The following is a 25,581-nucleotide window of genomic DNA, read 5'->3' as shown; positions in this document are numbered from 1 at the left end:
GTGCCTTCATAAGGCCCACCTACAGGCAGGAAGGGGCTTCCAGGCCGACGATCCCCAGGGCCTGTGGCAGCATGGCCTGGGGAGGTGGCCCCTGAGCAGCAAGGGATTCTGGCCATAGAGGACCAGGTGCTCAGGGCCAAGGAGGGTGAGGACCCCTCACACGGATTCCCACCTGGGGAGGATGCTGATGGGTCTTGATTTCTGAGCAGAGGGCCCTGGGGGTGTGTTAGAGGGAACAGAGACTTCCTGGCCCTAACTGTGGAGGGTTCGGAGCATGACCCAGGTCCTACCCTCCCAGCGGTTGGGCACTGCTCTGCCCGCCTGCTGAGCCTGCTCGTCCGCACCGCAGCCGCAGCCGGGCACTGCAAGGGTGCAGGTCCACCTTAAACGGGCAGCGGCAGCCGGGCTGGAGGGTGGGATTTCCTGCAGGAGGAGGGCCTGGCCGCTGGCCTATCCCAGGCAGGGCAGGATGCCCGCTTCCCGAGGGGCGAGGGGCGAGGGCCGAAGGGCTCACCCGGCCCTAGCTCTCCCACCTACGCACACTCCCAAACCAGCAGCTGGGGCCAGGAGGCCTCTCCCTGAGAGTCCAGCGCCCCCTGCCCCCTTACCCCGCTCACCAGCTGGGCTCTGCATCCTTGTGGCCCGAGGGCTGGGAGGTGGGCCAGAGGTAAACAATGAGGGTGCCCCCCCAGTGTCAGGGGTTCCCCAGCCCGGTGAATGCCAGGCGGCTCCAGACGAGGGGTCTGGCCCTCCTCGGCAATGGCGTGGAGCAGGGACGTCACGGGGACCGCACGCACGGGCTCCCGCGGTGCTCGGGGCACACCGAGGCCCAGGAGGGCCCGACCGGCCGCCGCGCCACGGCCTGCGGGCGGGGCACCGGGAGCCCGGCGTGGTCCGCGGCGGCCTGGGCTGGGCCGGGGCTGCAGGTGCCTGACGGCGGCTGCGCGGCTCCGGAGCGCGGCGGGGCGGGGCGCGGTGGCTCCCGGGGCGGGGCGGGGCGGGGCGGGGCGGGGGGCGGGCGCGGCCGCGGGGCGAGGGTCCTGGCTCCGCCCCCCGCCCGCCCCGCCCCGCCCCGCGCCCCCCCGCCCCCCCGCCCGCCGCCCGGTCCACCTTAAGGCCCGCGCTGACATCAGCGCGCCGCCGCCGCCGCTCCCCGCGGGGTGGGATTTCCTCCGCCGCCGCCGCCGCCGCCGCCGCCGCCGCCGCCGCCGCCGCCGGTCCTGCGCCGCGTCCACCGCCCCGCCCGCCCCCGGCCCGACCCCGGCCGGCCCCGCCCGCCCGGCCCCGGGGAGGGATGCGGCGGCGCGGCGCCCAGGATGCCCCGCAGCCCCGGGACGCGCCTCAAACCCGCCAAGTACATCCCGGTGGCCACGGCCGCCGCGCTGCTGGTCGGCTCCAGCACCCTGTTCTTCGTGTTCACGTGAGTCCCCGCGTCACCGGGGCACAGGCGGGCGGCAGGGGCCGTGCGGCGGGGGGGGGCCGGCGCCGGGCCCGGGGACCTGAGCCCCCCCGCCCCGGCCGAGGCAGCAGTGTGCGCCGTGCGGGCCGCCGGGACGGGGGAGCCCCGCGGGGACCGGGTGCCGGGGCCCCTCACGACGGCGCCGGCCCTGCCGCGCGGGGCCGGGCCCTGAGGGGAGTGTGAGCAGGCCGCCCGGGCTGTGGCTGCAGCCCCCTCCCACCCTCCCACGGCCGCCAGCCCCCGGCCAGGAGCCCAGGGCGGCTCGTGCAGCCCCCTCCCACGGCCCCCTCCCGCCGGCCGGGGCCGGGGCCGGGGCCGGGGCCGGGGCCGGGGCCGGGCCGGGGCCGGGGCCGGGGCCGGGGCCAAGCTGTTCCCGCGTAGGTGTGGCCTGGCCCGGCCGCCACGTGCCTGCCCCAGAGCCACCCTCGATGCCGGCCTGGCAGTGCCCTGCACCCTCCCTTGCCCTTCCCGGGAGGGCCCGGCCGTGTTGGGCACCGGGACCCCCGAGGCAGAGGCCAGGCAGGCCCGCGCAGCCCTAACTTCTTCACCTGGGACAGGCTGCTGGTGCCCCCAGCGGGCCCCCACCGCCCCGCGCTCCCGCTCCCGTAGGGACAGGGAGGGCTTGGGGGCTCCAGGCCTTCACCATGGGGGCCGGGACCGACACCGCCCAGGTGACCAGAGGGACCACACTGACATCCTCCCTGGGGCCTCTGTTCCAGGGCAGGTCAGCCCCGGGGTGCGAAGGAGCCCGGGCCAGGCCGAGTGGGAGCCGGCTTGGCCCCCTGCGCCTTAGCCAGAGTGAGGGTGGCGGCGACGAGGACTGGGAGTCTGCACTGGGTGCCCGTGGAGGCGCACGAGCCCTACCTGGAGGCCGAGGCTGGGTGGGCGCCACAGGCTGCCAAGAGCGTGTTTAAAAAAGGCCTGTGTGGACGGGCTTATTTCTGGCTTTGGCAGGCAGCATGTTCCTGTTCCTCAGATGCCGCCGGCCGCGGGGCGGTGGGGAGAGGGGCAGGGGCAGTGGGCGCAGGGCTTCCGCAGGTGCAGGGGGCTCCCGGGGCCGGGCTCTGGGACTTGGAGGAGTCTCAGGTGTACTTCCTGGGAGCCTGGCCTCCACTTGCTGATCCTGGTTTCTCACTTCCGAAGTGCAATTCAGTGTCTGTCCTCCCCTGACATTAAAGGTAATACACGTTCTCCTCTAAGGACTTGGGAAACGCAGGGAAATCCTTAAAGGTACTGAAATCAGCCATACCCCGGAGAGCCCTGCCTCCCTTCCTCCTAGCTCGTCCCAAGCCCTTCCCGTGATGTCAGAGGGCCCTTGCACAGCAGTCTGGTGAACTTGGCCGTCCCAAGATGTGGGCGCTGAGGCTCCTGCACCTGCCAAGTTCTTCCTACCTCAGTTCCCAGAGCCAGGGTTGTGCGTCCAGGCCTCCAGCCCAGCAAGGCACCGCAGGCCTTTCCCTGGCTCCCGCCTTGTGTGGACCCACTCTGCCTGACGGAAGGTGGCATGTGCCTCTGCAGCAAGATGGAGGTGCAGGGGCAGAGCTGCAGTCCAGGCACAACGACCGCCCAGCCAAGGCAGCCCTGATCGCCCTTAGGACAGGGCTCCCATGGACCACCGAGGACACATTCCCTGGGGCCAAAAGCCCACTGGGGACCCTGGCCCGCCCCATCCCTGGCTCTACCTGACTCATCCCTGGTCTTTCAGGGCAACTGGGTTCCTAAAAAGGGGTTCTGCGGGGTGAACCGGGCCTAGTGACCCCCCTCACAGCATGCTGAATTCCAGGCAAGCAGGGGTCCCGGTGGTCCTCTCCTTGGGACAGGCCGCTGGTCGCCCTAGTAGCAGCCACACTTTTACCCTTTTGCTGGGTCCAGGCCTGCTGCAGACCTAGACATGGGCTGAGGAGGGCGCAGCCCACCCCTGTGTCTTCCCCACCCTGCCCCTGGGCCCCCACAGGTTTCTCTCTTCTCTGCCTTTACCCCTTGAACTTCACTGGACGCTGCACAAGTTGGCCCCTTTGGGGCAGGTCTCCACAGGCAGCAGCTCCTGACATCATGCAGGGTGGGGAGCCAGGAGCCTGCAAGACCAAGGACCCCTCCCTTGGGCCAGCTCACTGAGAGGGCTGGGACGAAGAACAGGATGTTTAGCTATGTTACCAGGAGAGGCTGGGGTGCGGGTGGGATCAGCAGAGGCCGGGGCCTCTCCCTCAGAAGATGGGGAGCACCCTGAGGGGCAGGTTCCTAGAGGCCCTTTTCCAGGAAGGCTTCCTGGGTTCCTGGTCCAGTTGTGTCCCCTCGGTCCCCAGAAGCCCTTCCCATCGTGGCTCGGTGCCAGGCCCGGTCAGGTGCTGGGGGTGCTTTCTAAGAGCCCCCAGGTCAGGTCTCCACCTCAACCCCTTCCTCCTCCCATTGCCACTTTGCAGAATGACAGGGAACCTGTAGACATCAGGGAACTAGAGCTGCTTTTGTGTTACTAACACCTGGAACCAGGCTGGGCCATCTTGTCTCTGTCCAGGACCAGGGGGCTGACTTCTGGGAGGCCACAGTCTGTCCCCAGGATGGGCCTGAGCCCTCCCCAGACGCTGAGGCCCAGAGGGGCCAGAAGACCCAGCATGGGACGGGGGAAGGGCAGGCCCAGGTGGATAGAGCCCCTGGCAGGGGCCCCAGGGGAAGGAAGGGAACGCGGGTTGAGTCTCACCACCAGGCCTCACTGCCTGTGGCCTAGGGTATCCTTGGTCCCCTGAGCCTTAGTTTCCCCATCTGCTCAGGTGTCTGCAGGGATCAGATGGGTGTGCGAGGATAGGGGCCCTGCCTAGCCTGACCAGGGCAGAGTGGCCACAGACCCTCCGGTCCCAGGTACCCCCATGTGGGAGCATCACTCTTAAACACAAACAGTGTTAACGAAGAACCCGATTTAAATGAAAACGTCTGAGTTAAAATTTTCCATTCCACATTTAGCTGTGGCGCGCATACTGGCCCTGCAGAACCCCCCACCCCCACTGGGTGGTGTCTCCCTGCCGGGCTAGGCGGACTTGGGGCCTCCATCCGGGTGGGGCCTATGGCAGTGGCGTGTGTGGCCCTAATACTCAGGAGGCGGGGGCTAGTTAGGGAGCCGAGCCGCCCCCAACCCAGGCATGCCCTGGGCCCCACAGCGGGGCTGCAGCCAGCAAGGGCTGGCCAGGCCCTGCCTAGGGTGTCCTGTCCCCTGGGTGGGAACCGAGTATTGTCCTCATGGGCAGAGGGGCCCTCTGGGAGCTGAGGACAGATGCAAGGTGGACTGAGCCGCACTGGCTGCCAGGCTTGCTTGCCCACCGAGTTCGCACGTCCTCATGTGTCCTCATGCTTGCCTGGTCCGTGGAAAGTGTAGCAAGGGGCACAGTTTGAGGCAGGGTTTGTCTGCGTTCCTGTGGGCTCATATGTGCATCTGAGTGTGTTTGTGCACAAACGAGGGTGCTGGTGTGCCCGGGTGGCCGTGTCCGTATTTGTGCCAGCATGTGCACAAGCGGGCATATCTATTCTCACAAATATTTATGCATGTGTGTCTTGCTGGTCAACACACGTTGGTGTGTGCTCCTGCACATGGGCCTTCTGAACGTGGCTATGGATGCAGTGTGTCTGTGTACATGCATGTACAGGTGTGTGTTCACACATGTGTGTCTCGGAGCATATTTGTGTATCTGTGTGTGCATTGCATGTGTGTGCATGCATGCGTCCCCGCGTGTTCATGAGGACGTGTGTTTGTGTCAATTCATGTGCCTGTCGGCATTGGCCAGGGAGCCAGTCCTCATTAGGCGTGACCCAGGCTTGGACCCTCTTTATGGCCTGCCTGGGGGTAAAGGCGCCCTGTGGGAGGGTGAAGGGGGCAGGACCGCATGGGAGTGCTTGATGCTGGGTGTGAGCCAAGCTGGGGGCCGGGTGTTGAGGGGGCAGTGGCCCAGGTCCCTGTTAGAGAACCTGTCTGCCCCCCACACCGCTGCTACTGCCCAGGCGCCAGCCTGCCCAACACCAGCTAGGGCCCCAGCCCTCTGTCCCCGGTATCCATGGCCCAGGCACGCAGACGGCTGGTGCCCGTAATGGACGGAGCCTGCCCACCACCTCGGTGCACAGGTTGCCCTGTCACATTGCGGATGCCCAGACACAGCCCCAGGCATCTCACTCAGGGCAGCTGTCTAGCCCGTGCAGCCTGGGGGTGGTCGCGGAGGCTCAGGGAGGACCAAGGAGGCCACCTGGGCCAGGGGAGACTCTGGTCAATGCGGCTGCGGGGGCTGCCCGTGGGATCCGGGCCCTGGCTGCCTGCATAATATTTTGAATCCCAGCCCAGACGTAGGCTCACCCCAAGGCCCTGGTATGTGACAAGCCGTCCTATACCCACTCCTTGTCTGTAAAATAGGGAAAACAGCAGTGCCCACTCCCCGAGGCCGGAAGGGTGGGTTTCGTGGTCCGCCGCACTGGGCGGGCAGCAGGCTCTCGGTATCCGCTGTGAAACCTGACAGCAGGGCCGCAGGGGCTCTTGTCCTGGCCTCTGCACCTCCCCTCCAGCCGGGTCCTCTTGCCGGGGTGCCCACCCGCCTGCCGCGCCTCCCGTGTGCACCTCTGCCGGCCCCAGCGCACCCCAGGACCTCCCAGCCCCCTCCTCCTCTGGTGCGGGCAGCACAGGTGCGCGAGAGCCCGCACTCGCCTTTGACGTTTCGCTGTCTCTGTCTTGAAATTCTTGATACTTTTTAAACAAGGGGCCCGCGTTTTCATTTTGTGCAGACTACAGAGCCAGCCCTTCCTGGAAGGCGCCGTGGGGAGCTGGCTCGTGCCACCCGAGTGGGGCCTGCGGTCCCCCCACTTCTCCGCGGCCCCCCCCCCCCCGGCGGGCCTGCTTCCCTTCAGCCCCCAGCCCCTGCTTGCCTGGGCAGCCCGTCCCCGCTGGCGCTTTGGCTTCTGCCTGCCCCCCACCCCGCCTTGCGGGGCAGACCATGCCTCGGGGGCCCGCTGTCACCTTGCTCCATGGGATCGGATCAGGGACCACCACATACATTGAGCACTGTCTGTATGCCAGGCTTTAGCACGCAGGGCCGGGGAATGTGGTAGGCACCTACTGGTGGGTTGCTCGGGCCGCCCGGGCAAGGGGAGGCAGAGGAGGGCCCTCCCCGCAGAGGCCCTCCCCGCCTGTGTCCCCAAGGAGACACCTCCACCTCCACAGCAGGTCCCAGGGAAGAGGAAGGGGTAACGTGCGGCTCCTGGCCCGCTGAGCCTGCTGCCGTGGGAAGTGGAATCTTTAAATAGCCTCTCGCTTTCCGCTAAAAATAGCGAAGTTCTGCTGCCATGGAGGTGGCTGCTGGGGTGGCGGGGCTGGCTCCTGGCCAAGACAGGCGTGGGCGCAGCCGTGTGGCCGGCGTGCGCTGGGTGGTGGGCAGGGCCATGGACGCTGCTCACCCTGCTGGAGGCCACGATGCCCTGTTCTCTCCGTCAGGGCTTCTGAGGGGGATCCCCACTGGCCTCCAAGTGCACAGGGGGTGAGGTATGGGGGGGAAACCCCCCCCAGGTGCCCCCCACTTGTCAAAGCAGCCAGCAGCCACGGGACAGATCAGGAGCCTGAGGCCAGAGGAGCCAAGTGGGTGGACGCAGGGACCCGCTGCAGGGTTGGGGCAGGGTCATAGGTCCTGAGCCCAAAGACCGGTGCATCTCCACAGAGAGGGCTCTGGTCAGGTCCCAAGAGGGCTGACGAGGACGCTTGCTGTCTGTGACTGAGCCCCATGGGGGGAATCTGGGAAGGCTTCCTGGAGAGGGCACAGCCTTGGAGGCAAGGGCTAGGGGGTAGCAAGAGATGGTGAGTGGGGGCTATCGTGCTTTTTTATTCTCCGGGTGTTGTGCGTTGTCATAAGGACAGTAAAATGAGAAACTAAAAAGAAGGGACTGCCTAGATGGGGATGTGCCCGGGAGCCCAGACCCTGAGACTGCACCCCTCAGGGACAGACGGGTGACACCTGCCGTGCATTGGAGCTCCCCATGTCCCGGATGTTCCCTGGCGGTGGGGTCTCGCTGGGCTGGGGGCTGGGCTGGGTGAGGTCGGGGCTGGCCTCTGGCTGTCATGGCACATAGGCAGAGTGGGCCCAGACCTCATCCTGGACTCCTGCCTCCTAAAAGTGGGAGCCCAGGCCCCCAAGGGCCTCTCTCGACTGTGACTTGAACTCCTAATGGGCACACCTGGGGGTTCTGGAGTCGGTGTTGGCCTGTGGGCAGCTTGCGTGCCGTACTGTGGGCCCAGCCCCAGTGGTCTAGCAGAGGAGCTGCGGGCTGATGTGCAGGGGTCTCTCCACAGCCACGCCGAGCGTGGACGGTGGCCTTCTGTGGCCTGGCCTGCCTGTGTGTGGATGTGCCTAAGGTGTCTGTCCCCACATCCTGTCCCCGCCCATCTGCTGCACCCCCAGACTCAGCTCTGCCCTGCTGTCCAACTCAGGTGCCCATGGTTGACTCGAGCTGTGTCCCCAGCTGTTCCCGTCTACAATGGCATCATCTTCCTCTTTGTCCTGGCCAACTTCAGCATGGCCACCTTCATGGACCCTGGCGTCTTCCCCCGAGGTAGGGCCCTGTGCTGGGGCACGGCATCTGTTCGCTTACACTAGAGTGTGAGTGGCTGATCCGAGAGAGCCTGTGTGTGTGAGCGGGGGTCGTGGCGGGTGGGCTGGCAGAGGTCCGGGAAGGACTCTTCCGCCCGGGAAGTCACCGTCCCGCTGCCCCCCTCTGGCCCTGGCTCGCAGCGGATGAGGACGAGGATAAGGAGGACGACTTCCGGGCACCGCTGTACAAGAACGTGGACGTGCGGGGCATCCAGGTCCGTATGAAGTGGTGCGCGACCTGCCATTTCTACCGCCCACCCCGCTGCTCCCACTGCAGCGTCTGCGACAACTGCGTAGAGGTGACGGTCCCGCCGCCCCGCCCGCCCGGCCGTGACCCCCCACCCCCCCCCCGCCCCCACCCCGCACGGCCCTGACTCGCTGCTCCTGCCCAGGACTTCGACCACCACTGCCCCTGGGTGAACAACTGTATCGGGCGCCGCAATTACCGCTACTTCTTCCTGTTCCTGCTGTCACTCAGCGCGCACATGGTGGGCGTCGTGGCCTTCGGGCTGGTCTATGTGCTGAACCACGCCGAGGGGCTGGGGGCCGCCCACACCACCATCACGTATCCTTGGCCTGGCCGCGGGCTGCCTGGGATGCCCCGGGGTGGGTGGCCGCCCGCCGGCTTACAGAGGGAGCGGCGCGTCCCCAGGCCCCCGCCCCGCGTGTTTGCCCCACGGCCGTTGGCCTTAACGGGCCAGCATGGCCGTTATGTGTGTGGCTGGCCTCTTCTTCATCCCTGTCATCGGCCTCACTGGCTTCCACGTGGTGCTGGTCACTCGAGGGCGTACCACCAATGAGCAGGTGCTGACCCCGGGAGGGCCCACGCCGTGACGGGCAGGGGGCGCCCCTGTGGGCTGAGAGGGCCGTGTGGGGGCGGTATGAGGGCAGGGCCGCCGGAGTCCTCAGCTGAGGCAGCCTGCGCAGCTTCCGGGATGGGGGGGGACCCGGCCCCGGGGTCCCTGGGGGCGCCTGGAGTGCGGGCTGTGCCTGCGCTGCCCCCCCGCTCACTCCCACCTGTGGACGCCGCTGGATCTCCCCAGAGATCCTACAGCTTCCCACCGGGGCGGTCGGGGTGAATGGGGGGGCACCCATGGGCTGACCCTGCCCAGCCTGCCTCTGAGGAACCCCAGCTGTCCCTGCCTGTCCCCCCGTCCCCCTGGGCCAGGACCTTGGGTGGCCAGGCTGGCTGAGGGGTCCCATGTCCACAGGTGACGGGGAAGTTCCGTGGGGGCGTGAACCCCTTCACCCGAGGCTGCTATGGGAATGTGGAGCACGTGCTGTGCAGCCCTCTGGCGCCCCGGTGAGGCCTGGACGGGGTGTCGAGGGGCCTCTGCCGGGTTCGGGGCGGGCAGGTGCGGCCCCTCAGCCTGGTTGACCTCTGCCCTTGGCAGGTGTGGCCGGCCTTGCCTCTGGTGAGCGCTCGGGCCAGGTCACCCTGGCCATTGACCCCTCCGCCCCTGGTGCAGGTACGTGGTGGAGCCTCCCCGGCTGCCGCTGGCCGCCCGCCTGAAGCCGCCCTTCCTTCGGCCCGAGCTCCTGGAGCGAGCCGCCCCCCTCAAGGTCAAGCTTAGTGACAACGGGCTGAAGGCTGGCCTGGGCCGCAGCAAGGTGGGGGCCCTGGGGGCAGGTAGGGTGTGGGGATGAGGGCAGACCCTCGAAGGCAGGAAGCGGCTCTGCTGGAGGAGGCCTAGAAACGGAAGGGGGAGGAATCCCGTAGGTTCTGGAGAACGGTATAGGGCCCAGGGCAGAGACCCCAGTTATGGCCCACCCCTGGCCCACGCCCTACCCACCACTGACCACGCCCCCTCCCAGTCCAAGGGCAGCCTGGACCGACTGGATGAGAAGCCGCTGGACCTGGGACCGCCACTGCCCCCCAAGGCAGAGGCTGGCACATTTGGAGGTGACCTGCAGACGCCACGCCCGAGCAGTGCTGGTGAGGTGGGGGTGGCCAGACAGAGGGAGGGACATGGATTGAGCCCAGGTGACCATGGTCCATCTCCACAGAGAGCGCTCTGTCGGCACAGAGGACCAGCCCCCCGACACCTGCCATGTACAAGTTCCGGCCTGCCTTCCCCTCGGGTCCCAAGGCGCCCTTCTGCGGGCCTGGTGAGCAGGTGAGGAGGCCTGGCCCCGCCCCAGGAAGTCCTGCGCGACCCCTCCTGGAGACCCTGCCCCCGGAGGTCCCGCTCCTCGGGCCTCGCCCCAGGAGGCCCTGACCCTGGGGCCGTGGGGTCATAGCCTGCTGGGCGCCGGCAGAACCTCACCCTGTGGGCACCCCAGCTGGGCCCAAAGGAAGCGCTGGCACAGGCAGTCCTGGCTGGCCCCTTCTTGACCAGCATGGCCCGCCGGCCTGGTAGGTGGCTGCCCCCAGGAACAGCGTGTGCCAGGATGCCTGGAATTCCACTCTTCGTCCCTCTATAAGGCCCACGGGAAGGCTTCAGAAGAATTTGAGATTGTTTAAGAAGGCACATTTATTTTTTTCTGACTCTACAATCACTGTGGAGCAGTTGGCAACCCTGGGCAGCCTGAGGAATGATCCAGAACCCTAAGCAATCCCAGGCTGCCCACCCTCCTTCATGGCCACCTGAGAGGCAAGCCCGTGCCTGGGCTGGTACGCCTGGACTGGTCGCCTCCCCTCAGGGCCGATGCCCCGCTCCACCCTGCATCTCATGAGGGCCCTTCTGGGCTGGGCAGGGAGCCTGGGCCTCCTGGGCGGGTATCGATCAGCCCTTCTTGGGAACAGGGGGCTCTAGGTGCCTTCACCTGCCCCACCTCCTGGTTCTGTCCTGGATCCCACGAGGGTTCTGGTTGGTTGGCCAAGTACCGTGAGGCCACATTTGTCCCTACCAGCACCCACTCCGGGGTGTGAGGTCCTGTAGGCTCTCGTCCCCAGCCCAAGCCTGAGCCCGCAGCCCTCAGTCCACGGAGCCTCCTTGTTGCTGTGGCTGGTCCCTTGCCCCTGCCCCAAGGTCCCCTCCCGTGTCGGCTCTGAGGGCACTGCCGTGGGTTGATGCAGCAGGCGGCAGTGCTCTGCTGCGGCAGCAACCGCAACCCTCAGCCACAAGGTGCCCAGGACAGGGCTCTGGGTCTCTGTGTGCTTATTACGTCTCCCTAAGGTCCAACTCCTGAGGCTGTCCCTGCGCCAGCCCCCTTCCGTGGGGAAGTAGAGGCAGGAGCAGTGTGCCCAGCCTTCCCTGGGGGGGTGGCATCTGGGGGCTCTGTTCTAGCCTGTCCCTACTTCCCTCTGTGGCGAGCAAGGGAGATGTGGTCAGGGGATGGGCAACTTCCAGAAACAGCTTGTCGGGTACACGGGAGGCTGCCTCTGATGTGCTGAGGTCGTAGCCTCCGTGGGGCACGGAGCACCTGGCGGCTGGGGCAGGGCGTGACGGCAGGGCGGTGGTAGGACATGCGCCCTCTCTCCCCGCAGGTCCCGGGCCCTGACTCCCTGACCCTGGGGGAGGACAGCATCCACAGCCTGGACTTTGCGTCCGAGCCCAGCCTGGACCTCCCTGACTACACGCCCGGAGGCCTGCACGCAGCCTACCCGCCATCCCCGCCGCTCAGCGCTGCGGACACCTTCTCCGGCGCCTTGCGCTCCCTGAGCCTCAAGGCAGCGGGCCGGCGGGGTGGGGACCATGTGGCCCTGCAGCCTCTGCGCTCCGAGGGCGGGCCCCCCACGCCGCACCGCGGCATCTTCGCCCCCCACGCGCTGCCCAACCGCAACGGCAGCCTGTCCTACGACAGTCTGCTTAACCCCGGCTCTCCCGGTGGCCACACGTGCCCAGCCCACCCCTCGGCCGGCGTGGCCAGCTACCGCTCGCCCTACCTGCACCCGGGGGCAGTGGGTGAGCCGCCCCGGCCCCCGCCCCGCAGCTTCAGCCCGGTGCTGGGCCCCCGGCCCCGGGAGCCCTCACCTGTGCGCTACGACAACCTGTCCAGGACCATCATGGCCTCCATCCAGGAGCGCAAGGACAGAGAGGAGCGGGAACGGCTGCTGCGCTCTCAGGCCGACTCGCTCTTCGGCGACTCAGGCGTCTACGACGCGCCCAGCTCCTACAGCCTGCAGCAGGCCAGCGCGCTGGCCGACGGCGCCCGCGGCCCTGCCCTGCGCTACGGCTCCAGGGACGACCTGGTGGCTGGGCCCGGCTTTGGCGGCGCGCGCAACCCCGCGCTGCAGACTTCCGTGTCTTCGCTGTCCAGTGCCGTGAGCCGGGCGCCGCGGACCTCGTCCTCCTCCCTCCAGGCCGACCTGGCCAACAACAACGCCCCCGGGCCTCGGCCCGGCAGCGGCTCGCACAGGTCCCCCGTGCGCCAGGGCCCCCCCTCCCCGCCCAGCACGCCCCGCTCACCCTCCTATGCAGGCCCCAAAGCTGTCGCCTTCATCCACACGGACCTCCCGGAGTCGCCACCCTCGCTGGCCGTGCAAAGGTAGGTCCCGGGGGGGGGGGGGCTGGGGGGGGCTTTCCGCCACAGGTCAGGTGTCCGGCCACCTCGTGGAGCCTCTTGGCCGAGCACGCAGAGGTCGTCAGGGAGGCCAATGGCTGCCTACGGGGGTGGGCCTCACCCTCCTTGGAGGCTCCTGGCCAGACTGTGAGGGGCGAGGGTCACCCAGCTCCAGGGATGCTGGGCACGTCGGTGGGGCGGGTACCAACTGAGCTGCATGTTCTCCTGCAGCTGGTACAACCGAGTGTCGGGGGGACCCTGGGGCTTCCTCTGGAGACAGTGTCCGTCCAGGAGGCTGAGTCCAGGGGGCATAAGCCCACAGCAGAACATGCTGCCCTGGGTGCCCATAGCCCCAGGAAGTAAGGGTCTCCTTGCTCAGAGATGGGGAAACTGAGACCCAGAGGGGCAGGCTGGTTCCAGGCCCCCAGCAGGTGGGTAACTGGAAGCTGGGCTGGCTGCCTGCCTCATGGAGTCAGGCCCAAGGAGAGTAGCTGGTGTGTGCTGGGCCCCGCCGTGAGTGCGGGGGTATTGTCTCGGTATCGCCCCTGGAGCACTGGCTCAGTTGGTGAGGACGTCCCTGTGGCGAATGTAACTGGCCCAGTGGGTGACAGCTACCTGGGCAGGTGGGGGACGGCAGGTGAAGGACGGGGCGGGAGGTGGAGTGGAGGCTCCCAGGCTCGTGAATGTTTGGGCGGCAATGTCAGAGCTGCTGTTGGTCGGTCCTGGGCAGGCTGGAGGGCAGGAAGACAGGCTCTCATCTTCCTAGGAGGGAGCAGGGAAGGAGCCACCCAGTCCCCGCTGGGCTCCCCAGCTCGGGGCACTAGGACGACGCGGGGCCTTGGGGCCTCCCTGTGCTCCGGTGTCTGTGCCGGTGGGAGGGACCAAGCGCCCTGGAGGGAAAAGGTGGCCATTCTGACATCTGTGTGTCCTGTGACAACATAGCCCCCTCCCTCCACAGGCGGTGTGCCCCCCACCCAGGGTCTGGGTGGGACTGGCTGAGCTCAGAGGCAGGGGCCGCCCCGGGCTTTGTGTGCGTCTGCGTCATCTGTCGTGCTGCCTCCGCTGGCCCGTCATGCCGTGGTCCCGTGTTCACTGTGTGTGTGCGTGTATGTGCTTGTTTTGATGCAGGGACCACCCTCAGCTGAAGACCCCCCCAAGTAAGCTTAACGGGCAGTCCCCGGGCCTGGCCCGCCTGGGGCCTGCCGCTGGCCCCCCGGGGCCCTCCGCCAGCCCTGCCCGGCACACGCTCGTTAAGAAGGTGTCCGGCGTGGGTGGGACCACGTACGAGATCTCAGTGTGAGGACTGACTGCCATCCATCCGCCGTGGAGCCCCGGGGACCAGGACCCCCAGCGGCTGCCCTCCCCTCCTGACTTCACTGCCCTGGGAGACCAGGAGGCCCAGGCCTGGTGGACACGTCAGCGGAAGAGACCACACCTCCACAAGCTGTCCCTCTTTCTCCGCCTGTCCATCCACCCATCTGCTCACCAGGGCGCGGCTGGGCCAGTGGCCGCCGGGCTGCAGGATCTGTGTGTCGGTGCCCCTGTTCCCACAGGTGGGGGCCGCGAGGGGTGTGGCACCTGCACCCTTGCACCCGTGCCCCTGAGGTCGTCCCCAGGCTGGTCCCTGCCTGCTCTCCTCACAGACGGGGCCACTGTGGCCCAGAGATGGACAGAGAGGCCTGGGTCCCTGGCCGTACTGGACCGAGGCCCCACCACCCAGCTGCTCCTAACTCGTTGCCTTTCAGGGACCCGCTGGAAGCTTGTAGCTTGGCAAGGCCAGTTCTTCTTCGGGGAGTCCAGCCCCAGCCCACAGGCACCCCGCTCTGGGATTGCTCTGGGTTCTGACAGAAAGGTGGACGATGGACAGACAGCCAGCTGTGGGTGGGGTCTTGGCTCTGTGTGTCCTGTCTCGCCCAGCTGGTGGGTGCGTCCCCGTGTCTGTGCGCTGAGCTGCCATGCCACGTCCCATGTGTTAACGCTCGGGCCCCCGCTGCCCCCACTGCCGGGAAACTCGCTTTCATTGAAGCCTTAACCAATGCTTTATGCTCTTGTGGGAGGTGACGGGGGGCAGGTGGGAGCAGGCCCGGGCCGGACGCTGCCACCGGGGCCCATGAGACCAGAAGCCCCCCCCTCCCTGCCAAACTGGAGATCCCCCACCCCAAGGCATGCAAAGTCCAGGCCCTCATGGGAAGCACATCGGGGAGGGGGTCAGAGTTTCGCCTGGCGCCAGGGACCCGAGAGTAAGCACACGGCAGCGTCTGCTTGCGTTGTGTCTGTTTTATGTTTTTATATCTACATCTATATATCTATAATTTTATTAAAAAAAGAAAAAGAGTCATTTCGATCCTTTCCTTGAGCAAGGCTAGGGCTGTTGGTGCAATGCGGGGGCTCCGGGGGCGGGGAGCAGAGTGGGTCAGGCTCTGGGAGAGGTGTTGGCCAGAGGTACGGGCGGCCTTCATGGGTGTTTCCACTGACTTAAGCTGAGCTGGAAGCTTGGGAGGTGGGGGCTGGCCGATGGGTCTTTGGCTGACGAGCATGAGGCTCCCACGGATCTGCGTCATCCCTGGTAGCAACAGGGCATTTGGAGAGAGGTTGGGGCTGCAGCTGCCCCAGGGCCCCCGAAAGCCAATCCCAGGGGCTTTTGCAGGAGACTGAGGTCCCAGGGGTTGCACTGGGGCTGCGGGTCGGCTGAGGGCCCTGTGGGGGCCGTTGCCGCCTCCTGCAGCTACATCGCTGGAACTCGCCCTCCTGGCAACCTGAGCCTCCCACTGCCAAGTGTTGGGGGTGAGGGCGTTGGGAATCCACGGTGTCTTGGGGCTGAGACAGCCAGGGCAAAGGCGGGGCCTGGGGCAGGGGCTGGCCCAATGTGGGAGGCTGGCTGGGCCTCGGACCCTGCCCTGGGCACCTCTGCCCCATGCTGACCTCCACCTTTCTGCTTCTCTCTCACGGGACGCTGCGGCCCACAGGGGGCGGATCGGCACCTGCAGCCGTGGATGGGGCCGGCGTGGCCAGCCCAGGGTGCCTCCCGGCCTGCACCTGTGCCACCTTGGCCTCCCTGAGGACCGGCCGCCGCTGCGGGCCCCCTGGAGCCTGGCCGCCCGGGCACCCCCCCGAGGGGCTATGTGCCGCCTGCACTCAGCCGCCTCCAGCCTTTTCCCCGGTCTCTCGGGGCCTGAGCGGGACGCCAAGTAGGCAGCTTTGGCGCCCGAGAGGACTGCCCGGGAAGCCAGGCAGCCACACAGCCCCTGGGCCGTGGGCTGGGGGTCCCCTCTCCACCAGCCGCACCTTGACTGACTCCCAGCTCACTGGGGCTTGTGACCCTGTGCCCACCCACCTCAGGAAGTCCCCACCTGCCGCAGGGCGTCCCACCCCCCAGGCAGGGGCCCTGGAGCTGCTGGGGCCAGCACGGCCTTCCCCGGGGGGTCGCACCAGCGCCCCGACCTCCCTGCCTGACCGAGCACTTTAGACGCCACTTCCTTCCCAGGGAGCCCAGGCCTCTGCTGGTTGGGCTGGGGCGGGGGTCTCAGGTTGTCCCTGCAGGTCACTGCACTCCCTCCTCCCCACACCCAGCACATGAACAGATGCCTTAACCTCTTGGAGCCCCCAGCCTGGTGAGCTATCCGGGCCCTGCCGGGGCGGGGAGGAGACCCTGCCAGTCCAGTGTGTTCCTGGTGACTGCTCTGCCCAGCCCTGCCCGGCAGTCTTCACTCTTTCACTCCGAGATGTGGCACCTGGGGGAGCTCAGAGGGCCCCGCTGCCCACAGCCCTGCAGGCCCTGCCAGCCAGCCAGCCAGCCAGCCAGCCAGCCAGCCAGCCAGCCAGCCAGCCGGGGCCCTGGCCATCCCCAGGGGCAGGGCGGGGCTCCGGCCAGTCCTTTTCCTGCCTGGGTGGTGCCTCTAATCCTCCCACTTGGGGATGAGCAAGCTACAAAGCTATTGTCTATTGTTCTAAAAGGTATTCCTTCCCCCCCCACCCCAATTTAATGCCCTAAATAAAATTTCTGGTGTTTACCTCCACAGCTCTGTCCACCAACGTGGTCCCCCTGTCCTCCGAGCCTTGGGGCAGTGCCAGGAGGCTGGACTGGACAGGGACCCTAGTTGGGGAGGGGACAGGAGTGGGAGGTGGGGAGGTGGTGGCCGGTCAAGTGTGGGGAGGGTGGGGTGGCAGGTGTGAAGTCAGCCGAGCAGAGCAGCCGGTCACTGAGGTCTGCTGGTTGGGCCTAGCCCCAGGGAGGAGGCCCGAGGGCCCCCAGGTCCTCACTCTGCAGAGACCCTCCCTGGTGGCCGGGGTGGGCTGGGGGCTTCTGGCGGAGGGGCTGCCCCCCAGCAGGCAGGCGGGGCCAGGGTGCCCCCCACCCCCGGAGCCCTCGGTGTGAGATGGGCCTCAAGAGCAGCGAGACCTCCTGCCCACCCCCCGTTTCCATGGAAACAGGCTCACATGCCGCGTGTGTCACGACTATATGTCCAGCAGCAGCCCCAGCCCTCAGGACAGACCCGCCGCCCCCCTTCTCCGCGGCTCCTGGCGGGACGCTGCGCGGCAGTGCTGTGGGCACCCGGGGGCTGGCCGACCGCCTGGCCTCCTCTCGCTGGGGCCGCTGGGCCTCCGGCCTAGAAGGGCAGGAAGTCGTCCACCTCCAGGCGCAGGAACGGGCCCAGCAGGGCCCGGAGCTTCCAGACGGCAGCGCGGCTCAGCAGAGGCGGCACCAGCCCCTCGAAGGGCGCGGGGTCCACCACGTACACGTAGGCGGCGGTGCAGGCCAGCAGGGCGCCCAGCAGCAGCCTCAGCGCCAGCAGCCTGCGGGCGGCGGCGGTCAGGGGCGGGGGTGCCCTCGGGCCCTGCCGGGGACTGGGCGCTGCCCGGGCACGCCGCCACCTACCAGAGCTGGCCTTTGAGGCCCTCGGAACATCCCAGCTGCGGCCTGGCCTTCTGCGGGGTGGGGGACGAGGGGTGGGGTCGGAGCCTGCGCCTGGGGTGCGTCCCTGTGCCCTCAACCACCCCCCCACCCCTCCCCACCTGGGACAGGCGCCCGTAGCCAGCCTGGTCTCAGGGATGGCCAGCCACCCCGCTCCTGCTGGGGCTCCCGCCCTGGGGTCTCTACACTGAAGCCCACAGCTCCCTGCCCAGAGGGGCCTCCAGGGTGAGGCCACCGGGAGAGGGTGAGGGTGTGCGGCGAGGGGCTTACCGCTACACACGCCATCTGCTGCTCCTTCCTGGCCTGGGTGCGGCACTGGGCACGCTCCCTGGATGGAGGGGGGTGCTGCGTAGTCAGGGCCAGGTGCGCACCCCCCTCAGCCTGCACCACCCCTTGGTCTGGTGCCCTGGAGCTGGGGAAGGGTTAGGGCTTGATCCACCCCATCCTGGCCAGGACACCTGCCCCTTCCCGGGCTCAGCCAAGCGCCCCCCCCCCCCGAGACCTTGACCCTGCACATCACCCCAGAATCTCCTGCTGAATGTCCTCCATCTGGTCTAGTACTCCCCGGATATCCTTCTTGAGGTTCTGGGGGGCAGAGGAGGTAAAACAGGCCCCCTAACCCTGACTTCTCTGCCGGATTCCCCTGCTTCCCAGTGCTCCCCTGACCCCACGCCCTCTGCCTCCTGTTCCTGTCACCCCCCGGGTGTCACCCTCTGGGGACCTACCAGGAGCCCAGTAGCCTGGTTGTTCAGGGCCATGTGTACCTCAGCCACGCCGTCCCACACCTGGTGGCGGAGGAGAGGCCGGGTCATGCTCTGAGCAGCAGGACCCCCGAATGCGTCCCACCGGGTGGCTCCCCCGGGCGGCCCTCCCACCCCGGCCAGGCGGGCACCTCGGTAATGGCCATCTTCTTCCTCTCAAAGGACAGTCGGATCTGCTGCAGCTCGTTCTGGGGAGGGGCACAGTGGGCACAAGCAGGGTCACCGAGGAGTGTTGCACGGAGGACCCCTCCCATGGCCCAGCTCCTGGGACCCACCTGAGACTGCTGCACGAAGGACTCCTCCCCCCGGCACAGCTCCTGCCGCAGCAGCTGCAGGGGCGCCCTGTCCTCCAGGGGCCGAGTGCTGGCCTGCTCCGGGGCCTGTGGGAGAGCCCTGGGGTCAGCGCCAAGGCTGGGGGCGGCGTGGGAGGTCAGGGGCTGCTTGAGAGCTGGGCGAGGCTGTGGTGCCCGAGGCCCGGGGTCATTCCCCTCGGCGGCCCTCTGTCCCCCCGTACTTACCCAGGCCAGGGCCGTACAGCTTGAGTGCTCCGTGCACAGGGGCAGGAACTGCTGCCCTGGCCCCAGGAAGGCCCCCAGCTGCTCCCGCAGATCTTGGTTCTGTCTTTTCTGAGAGTGGGGGACACAGATGGGACTGCTCATCATAGAGCTCCTTGGGCAGGAGACTGAGGCGGGGGGGCGGGGGGCTAAGGGCAGAAGCCGTGAGCCCATTGCACGGATGGGCTTGGACCCGGGGCCACCACCACCCCCCACCCCCGCCTCAGTGGGCTCTTCACTCACCAGGTTCTGGTTCTCCTGCTCCAGCTGGAGGAAGGACTGCTCTGCAGGCCCCAGGACCACGCTCTGGAGCGGGGAGGCGGCTGCCCTGGGCGAGGCCGGGGTTCCTGACCCCGAGGGCATGGGGGGGCACGGGCAGGGTCTGGGCCCCGAGCTGGGGGGCACCCCCTGCCTGGGTGCCCCTTGTTCTCGTCCTGAGTGCAGGGGCCAGCCCCACCCCAGCCTCGCCTCCACGTGTCCTTGCCTCACCCCCGCCGGGTCTCTGGGTCTCTGGCGCTGCATCTCCCTGTCTTCGCTGGCCATAAAGCCCCCGGGTACCTCGGCCCCGACCCTGGGCCCCCCGCCCCCCACCCCCGGAGGTGGGAAGGGCCTGGCAGATTCTATGGAGTGAGTGGAGCTGAGAGGCACCAGGCAGGGCCACCTTACAAAGCCCTGGCAGGGTGGATCCAGGCATCCTCCGTGGCTGCTCGAAGCTTGAGCCTGGGGGCACTGGGGGTGGGAGTGGCCACAGGGGCCTAGGGTTTTGGGCCCCTCCATGCCTCCCTGTAACCCCTTCCTAGCCCTGGGTCCGGGCTCTAGCCTGGCCCGACCTGCCACCCTCCTATCGAGGGCCCTCTAGGTGTCATGGCTCGCAGGTCTGCCTCAAGGGTGCCTGTCACAAAGGCCTGGGCACAGCCGGGGAGGTCACAATGGGCCAGGTGGTGGCCAGAGCGGGGCTGGGGGCTGGCTGGGCCCCTCCCACCAGCTCGCTGGTCCCCCCTGGGCACCTTGCCCTCCCCGGCTTCCCCACCAGCCTGAGCTATTTTCTGAAAATGGAAAACAGATAATGCAGACACAAGTTTCAAACAAAATCAAAAGCCAACAAAGGTATCCAGTGTGATCCTTCCCACCAGCCACCACCCCCTCGCCCGGTCTTTGCACTCCTTCTGGGGTGGGCTGCACATTCCGCAGGCAGGGCGTCAAGCACCCCCACCTCCTCTGCACACAGAAGAGCTCATCCCACAGTCTGGCTTTTTTACCTCACCGAACTTTGGGATTTGATTTTTTTTTAAAATCATTTATTGAACATTAATGGTTCTATAAGGACGGTTTATCCTCTTTATGGGTGGGGGCACTGAGGCACGAAGACATTGACCTGCCCGAGGTCGCACACTGTTGAGGGATAGAACCAGATGCAAGACTGCTTTTCAGTGTTTCAGAGGTCTTTTTTTTTTTTCTATTTTAAGTCCAGTATGGTTAACATACAGGTGTACGATATGATGATTCGACAATTCTGTCCTTTGCTCAGTGCTCCCCATGAGAAATGTCCTCTTGATCCCCTGCACCTAGTCCACCCATAACCCCACCGCCCACCCCCGCTCTGGTAACCAACTCTTTGTAGTTTAGAGTGTTTTTTGGCTTCTTTGTTCATTTGTTTTGTTTCTCTGATTCCACGTATGGGTGCAATCATATGTCATTTGTCTTTCTCTGACTGGCTTCTTTCACTTACCATTATACCCATTAGCTCCATCCACGTTGATGCAAATGGCAAGGCTTCACTCTTTTTTCTTTTTCTTTTTTTTATGGCTGAAGTAATCTTCTGTTGTATACACAGAAGACACCTTCTCTATCCATCTGTCTGCTGATGGACACTGGGCTGCTTCCCCATGTTGGCTATTGTAAGCAAGGCCACGATAAACACAAGGGTGCATGAATCTTTTCGAATTGGTGTTTTTGTATTCTTTGGGTACGTACTCAGTAGTGGAATTCCTGGATCAGAAGGTATTTCTATTTTTACGTTTTTAAGGAATCTCCACACTGGTTTCCACAGGGGCTGCACCAGTTTGCATTCCTACTAACAGTGCACAAGAGTTCCTTTTTCTTTTTAAAAAATAAAATCTATTTATTAGAGAGGGAGAGTGCATAGGTGAGAGTGAGCGAGCAAGAGAGAGATAGCGAGAGAGACACGTGGAGCCAGGGCAGGGGCAGAGGGAGAGGGAGAAGCAGACTCCCCGATGAGTGGGGACCCCAACCCCAGGGCTCAATCTCAGGACCCCGGGATCATGACCTGAGCTGAAGGCAGACGCTTCGCTGACTGAGCCATCCCGGGGCCCCACAAAGGTTCCTTTTTCCCAACCCTCTCCAACACCTGTTGTTCCTTGTGTTGTCAGTTAGCCGTTCTGACAGGTGTGAGAAGGTTTCTCATAGTTTTGATTTACATTTCCCTGCTGATGAGTGATGTTCAGCATCATTTCACGTGCATCTGATGGCCTCTGCGTGTCTTTGGAGAAATGTCTGTTCATGTCTTCTGCCCATTTTTATTTTTTACTTTTTTTAAAGATTTTATTTATTTATTCATGAGAGACACAGAGAAAGAGAGAGAGGGGCAGAGACACAGGCAGAGGGAGAGGCAGGCTCCATGCAGGGAGCCCGATGTGGGACTCGATCCCGGGACCCCAGGATCACACCCTGGGCCGAAGGCAGACGCCAAACCGCTGAGCCATCCAGGTGTCGCTTCTGCTCATTTTTAAATCAGATTATTTGGTTTCCAGGTATTGAGTTTTGTAAGTTCTCTCTATATTTTAGATGTTAACCGTTCATCAGAGATGTCATTTGCAAGTATCTTCTCCCGTTCAGCAGGTCATCTTCTGGTTGGTCGTGTCTTTCGCTGAGCAGAAGGTTTTTACTTTGAAGTAGTCTCAATAGTTTATTTTTGCTTTTGTTCCCCTTGCCTCAAGAGACCTATCTAGAAAAGTGTTGCTATGGCCAGTGTCAGAGAAATTACGGTGAGGGCTCTTCTAGGGTTTTTATGGTTTCAGGCTTCACATTTAAATCCTTATTCTCTGAGTTTATTTTTGAGTATGTTGAATTTGAGTTAAGAAAGCAGTCCCATTTCACTCTCCTGTATGTGTCCATCCAGTTTGCCCAGCACCCTCTGTTGAAGAGACTGCCTTTTCCCATTGCATCTTCTCACCTGCTTTGTCCAAGATTAATTGGCCATATAACCATGGCCTTTATCCCTGGGTTTTCTATTCTATTCCATTCATCTGTGTCTATTTTTATGCCAGTGCCATACTGTTTCCTTTACTTAGCTTACATAGCTTTTTTTAAAAGATTTTTAAAATTTATTTATTCATGAGAGACAGAGAGAGAGAGAGGCAGAGACACAGGCAGAGGGAGAAGCAGGCTCCATGCAGGAAGCCTGATGTGGGACTCAATCCCAGGTCTCCAGGATCATGCCCCGGGCTGAAGGCAGGCACTAAACTACTGAGCCACCCCGGGATCCCTCCTTTACTATAGTTTTGTAGGAAATCTTGAAATCGGAGACTGTGGTACCTCCAGTTATATTCTTTTTCAAGATTGCTTTGGCTTATTCAGGCTCTTTTGCAGTCCATGCAAGTTGAGGATTATCTGTTCTAGTTCTGTGACAGGTCTCTTCAATGCCTACTGAGCGCACATCCACTGCTGGAGCATTTGTTGCTCCTCCACTCTGTGGCCTGTGCTACTCAGCCCTTCCCACTGCTCCTGGAAGTCCCGGCCGCATCTTCCTTTTTCAGTACCCTCCTTGTTCTGTGGAAGCCTATCCTCAAGTAACATCCTCAGAAAGGTGCATCGGGTGAAACTCGAGTCCTTGCATGGCAGAGATGGCCACGAATCCCTTTTCTCCTGGTGCCCTTGTCTCTCTACGATGTGACTTTGCCCTCTTCACATCGAGAGACAGGGTCCCTCTCTTCAGCCTGGACTCAGGACTAACCTTGTGCATTGCCTGGGTGCGTGTGCCGGGCCCGGACCCTCTCTCGCTGCCCTGCAGACCCTCTGCCCTTGAGGAGGCACGGTCTTGCCACCAGGTGAGAGGTCATGGGGACCGAGGTTTCTGTCATTCCAGCCCATCCCCGGTGGCCCGAAGGGGCTGAAAGCCCAGTGCGACCCCAGAGCACTGTCACCAAGCTGTAGGCTACGTTGTGATTGCTCTAGCCACTGAGTTGTAGTGGCCTGTCACATGGGAATAATGGGACACCTCAGGTCTCGAGGGAGCACCATGCTCTGACCTCAGGCTTGTTGGATGTGGGGCTGGGGAGAGAATCAGCTCAGAGAGCGTTTCCCCACAGGGTGTGGGGAGGGCCTCCAGGGCCGCAGTGCTGCTGGGGGCAGGCCAGGCAAGGCTGCCAGTCTTTCAAATGTCAGCAGGCATGTTTTAAGTTTCCGAGACATCGTTATTGTTCTTTGGATGCCCCTTATTCTTTTCTAGAACATCCTGTCCCGTTTTAGGGGTACCGGTGGTTTGGAAGGGAGGGAAACTTTTTGCTTCCTGTATTTTTCCTTAATCCTCTTTGCAGCTCCTTTTTTCTTTTTGGTCTTGGGACCTCCTTTGAGACACTGGCTTTCTCTTTATTCTACTCCTATGTATAAGGGAGACAGGAAAGAGCTGACTGGCATGTTCTCTCCCCATTAACTTTAAGAGCTGCTGGAGCATCTTGATGTCAGGCCCCAGGAAGGCGGTCCTCCTGCCTCTGAGCACACATCCACCCGCTGCATTGCTGTGGTCTGGAGTAGGAGACGGGGAGGCCCCGAGTCACCTGCTGTCCTGACATCGCGGTCAGTGGAGCACTGTTGGCCTCACTTCAGTGTTGGAGGGTCATCCCAAGCTGTCCCCTTGCAAGGCCTGTTTTTCTGCTTGTTCCCCCAGGCTGTTCCACTAAGCTCGTCCTCACTTCCTGTCTGAAGAAGTCAGTCAAACCCCTTGTCTGGAGATGTCTTCCTCCGGCCCTCTTTGTCATGTGGGGTGGATGTGCTGCAGGAGCTGCTGGCAGGTGGCTCACTGACAGAGGAGCGGTGTGCACAGTGCCCAGGTGCCAGGCTGGACCCATGTGGCCCTGGCCCCAGGAGGCCCCTCTGTGTTTCTAGGGTGGCAGTGGCATCTCTGCAGCCTGTAACAACAGGTTTTGCCGAGGATGAGCTGGGAAGGAGGCTCCTCGAGCTCAGCTCAGGCATCAGTCCCCCCACCCCCCGAACTAACACCCCCCAAACTGCCCAGCCACCAGAGGGAGGAAGGAGCCTCTCTCCCACAATCCTGCTTCGGAATCTCATGAGTCAGGATGTGCTCGGTTCAGAGTACCCTTCTGGGGGCAATTCCAGCTTAGAGCTCAGGGAGGCTTCTTGGAAGACCTTGGAGGCAAGGCAGCCATGGAGAAGGAGTCCAGGCAAAGGCCCCCAGTGGCTGCTTTGTGGCTGCTTTGGGGGAGGGATGGTGGGGTGCGGGGGGCCCAGGTGGGAGCTGTGTCCCTCAGTGTCCAGCCAACCAGGTGCCAGCAGGTGCTCAGGAATGTTAAGTGGGGAACAGAGAAGAGGTCCTCATGGACACTGGTGATCCCAGCAATGACCGTGGCTGTCACGTACAGAAATGTGACTGCAGGTGGGGTCCTCATGATCTCACTGTGGGCACCCTGGCTAGGCTGTCAGACCCAGAGGCAGTGGCAATCCCTGGAGTGGGTTTGAGGAGGTCTCGGAGCACCCTGATGACACAGGAGCTCTGCTCTGGCTCTGTCTGTGACCCTGAGGCACCTCCCTTCCCAGCCTGGGGACCCCGTTCCCTGAGGCACCCGTACCTTTACTCATGCTGTGCCTCTGCTCACTGGAGGCTCAAAGCCTCGCCCTGCAGACCCCAACTCCCTGAAACCTTTCTCACCTCCTCCCTGTGGTCCTGGCAATGTGGCCCTGAGCTGGAGAACACGTAAGTGCTGGGGGTGCTCTCAGGGGGAGATCCATAGTTGTGAGAGCATTCCCATGAATGGGGACAGATATGCTAATGTGCTCAAGGAGCCCTGCAAGTCAGTGTCCTGGATTCGGGGGTGGGGGTTCTGCGCCTTGTCTGGGCTTCAGGATGGCCCCCAGGAGGGTGGCTCCGGTACTGGCCGGAATTCCTGTCCATGGGCGGGAATTGTGGCTCTCCTGCATTGTAGCAAGTACCAGGCCGCGGCCCCTGTTGCCAGGCAGCGCACCTCCCTGGACGCCAGTTGCCATGGCAGCCGCTTCCTGCCCAAATTGCCATGATGCCCAATGGCCTCAGGGAGCCTGGAGCCTGTGAGCAGGGGTTGGCTAGGGAGGAAGAGGAGGTGTGGGGTTCCCTGCCCTTCCTGCCTGGACTCACTGTGACTTCAGCATTCAATGCCCCATGTCCATATCAAAAGGTGGGAAAGAGGCCTGGAGCAGATGGAACTCAGGGTACCTAGGGCCAGCTCAGCGCCTCGGGAGGAGCCCCATCTCTCTTCTAACCCCGGGCTCCTGGCCCAAAGCCTCCCTTTCCAGGCCTCAGAGCCACCCTACTTGTCCCTCAGGCTCCGCGGGCTTCCTGAAGCAGCCCATGCTGGGGGTTATCCTCTTACCTGGGGCATCAGGTCACTTTGAGCCCTTCCTTTCCTTCCCATGGCCTGGGAGGAGGTGAGTTCTCCTTTGCTCTGAGTGTGTCACAGAAGGTGGCCCGTGGCTGGGGCCCCACGTGGCTCTGAGGGTGGTCTTGCACTGGGTGTGGTTGTGTGAAGGGTGGGCAGCCTGGGGAATGACCACCCACCCCGGGGCCGGCAGGTACACTCCAGGCATGGGCACGCAGTTTGCTGAAGAGATAGGT

General features: G+C 64.3%; 2 protein-coding genes across 3 annotated transcripts; one reads left to right on the top strand and one right to left on the bottom strand.

The window, feature by feature from the left end:
- Positions 1–1,255: 1,255 nt before the first annotated feature.
- ZDHHC8 (zinc finger DHHC-type palmitoyltransferase 8) lies at positions 1,256–16,507 on the top strand. Of its 2 annotated transcripts, none has more exons than XM_055323102.1 (11): positions 1,256–1,420; positions 7,905–8,026; positions 8,206–8,363; positions 8,457–8,629; positions 8,766–8,868; positions 9,276–9,367; positions 9,534–9,675; positions 9,880–10,000; positions 10,072–10,181; positions 11,495–12,495; positions 15,477–16,507. In XM_055323102.1, exons 1-11 carry the CDS (start codon positions 1,317–1,319, stop codon positions 15,700–15,702), a joined length of 2,352 nt encoding a protein of 783 aa, XP_055179077.1. In that variant the 5' UTR covers positions 1,256–1,316; the 3' UTR covers positions 15,703–16,507. The 2 variants fall into 2 exon arrangements, with proteins under 2 accessions (XP_055179077.1, XP_055179076.1); XM_055323101.1 differs by lacking the exon at positions 15,477–16,507 and adding an exon at positions 13,639–14,848 and having other exon boundaries at positions 1,258–1,420.
- A 610-nt stretch (positions 16,508–17,117) lies between these two features.
- On the bottom strand, positions 17,118–19,514 carry CCDC188 (coiled-coil domain containing 188). Its single transcript, XM_055323100.1, has 9 exons — positions 18,981–19,514; positions 18,702–18,809; positions 18,459–18,563; positions 18,315–18,371; positions 18,148–18,207; positions 17,943–18,007; positions 17,693–17,750; positions 17,387–17,436; positions 17,118–17,304 (listed from the first exon to the last, which is right to left on the bottom strand). The coding sequence occupies exons 1-9, from the start codon at positions 19,512–19,514 to the stop codon at positions 17,118–17,120; spliced, it is 1,224 nt and encodes a 407-aa protein (XP_055179075.1).
- Between the last annotated feature and the right edge of the window lie 6,067 nt (positions 19,515–25,581).

Source organism: Nyctereutes procyonoides, unplaced genomic scaffold (genome assembly GCF_905146905.1).
Source record: "Nyctereutes procyonoides isolate TBG_1078 unplaced genomic scaffold, NYPRO_anot_genome, whole genome shotgun sequence".
Lineage (NCBI taxonomy): Eukaryota > Metazoa > Chordata > Mammalia > Carnivora > Canidae > Nyctereutes > Nyctereutes procyonoides.
The sequence above is the reverse complement of the archived record's forward strand: the minus strand, read 5'-3'. Positions and strand labels throughout refer to the sequence as shown.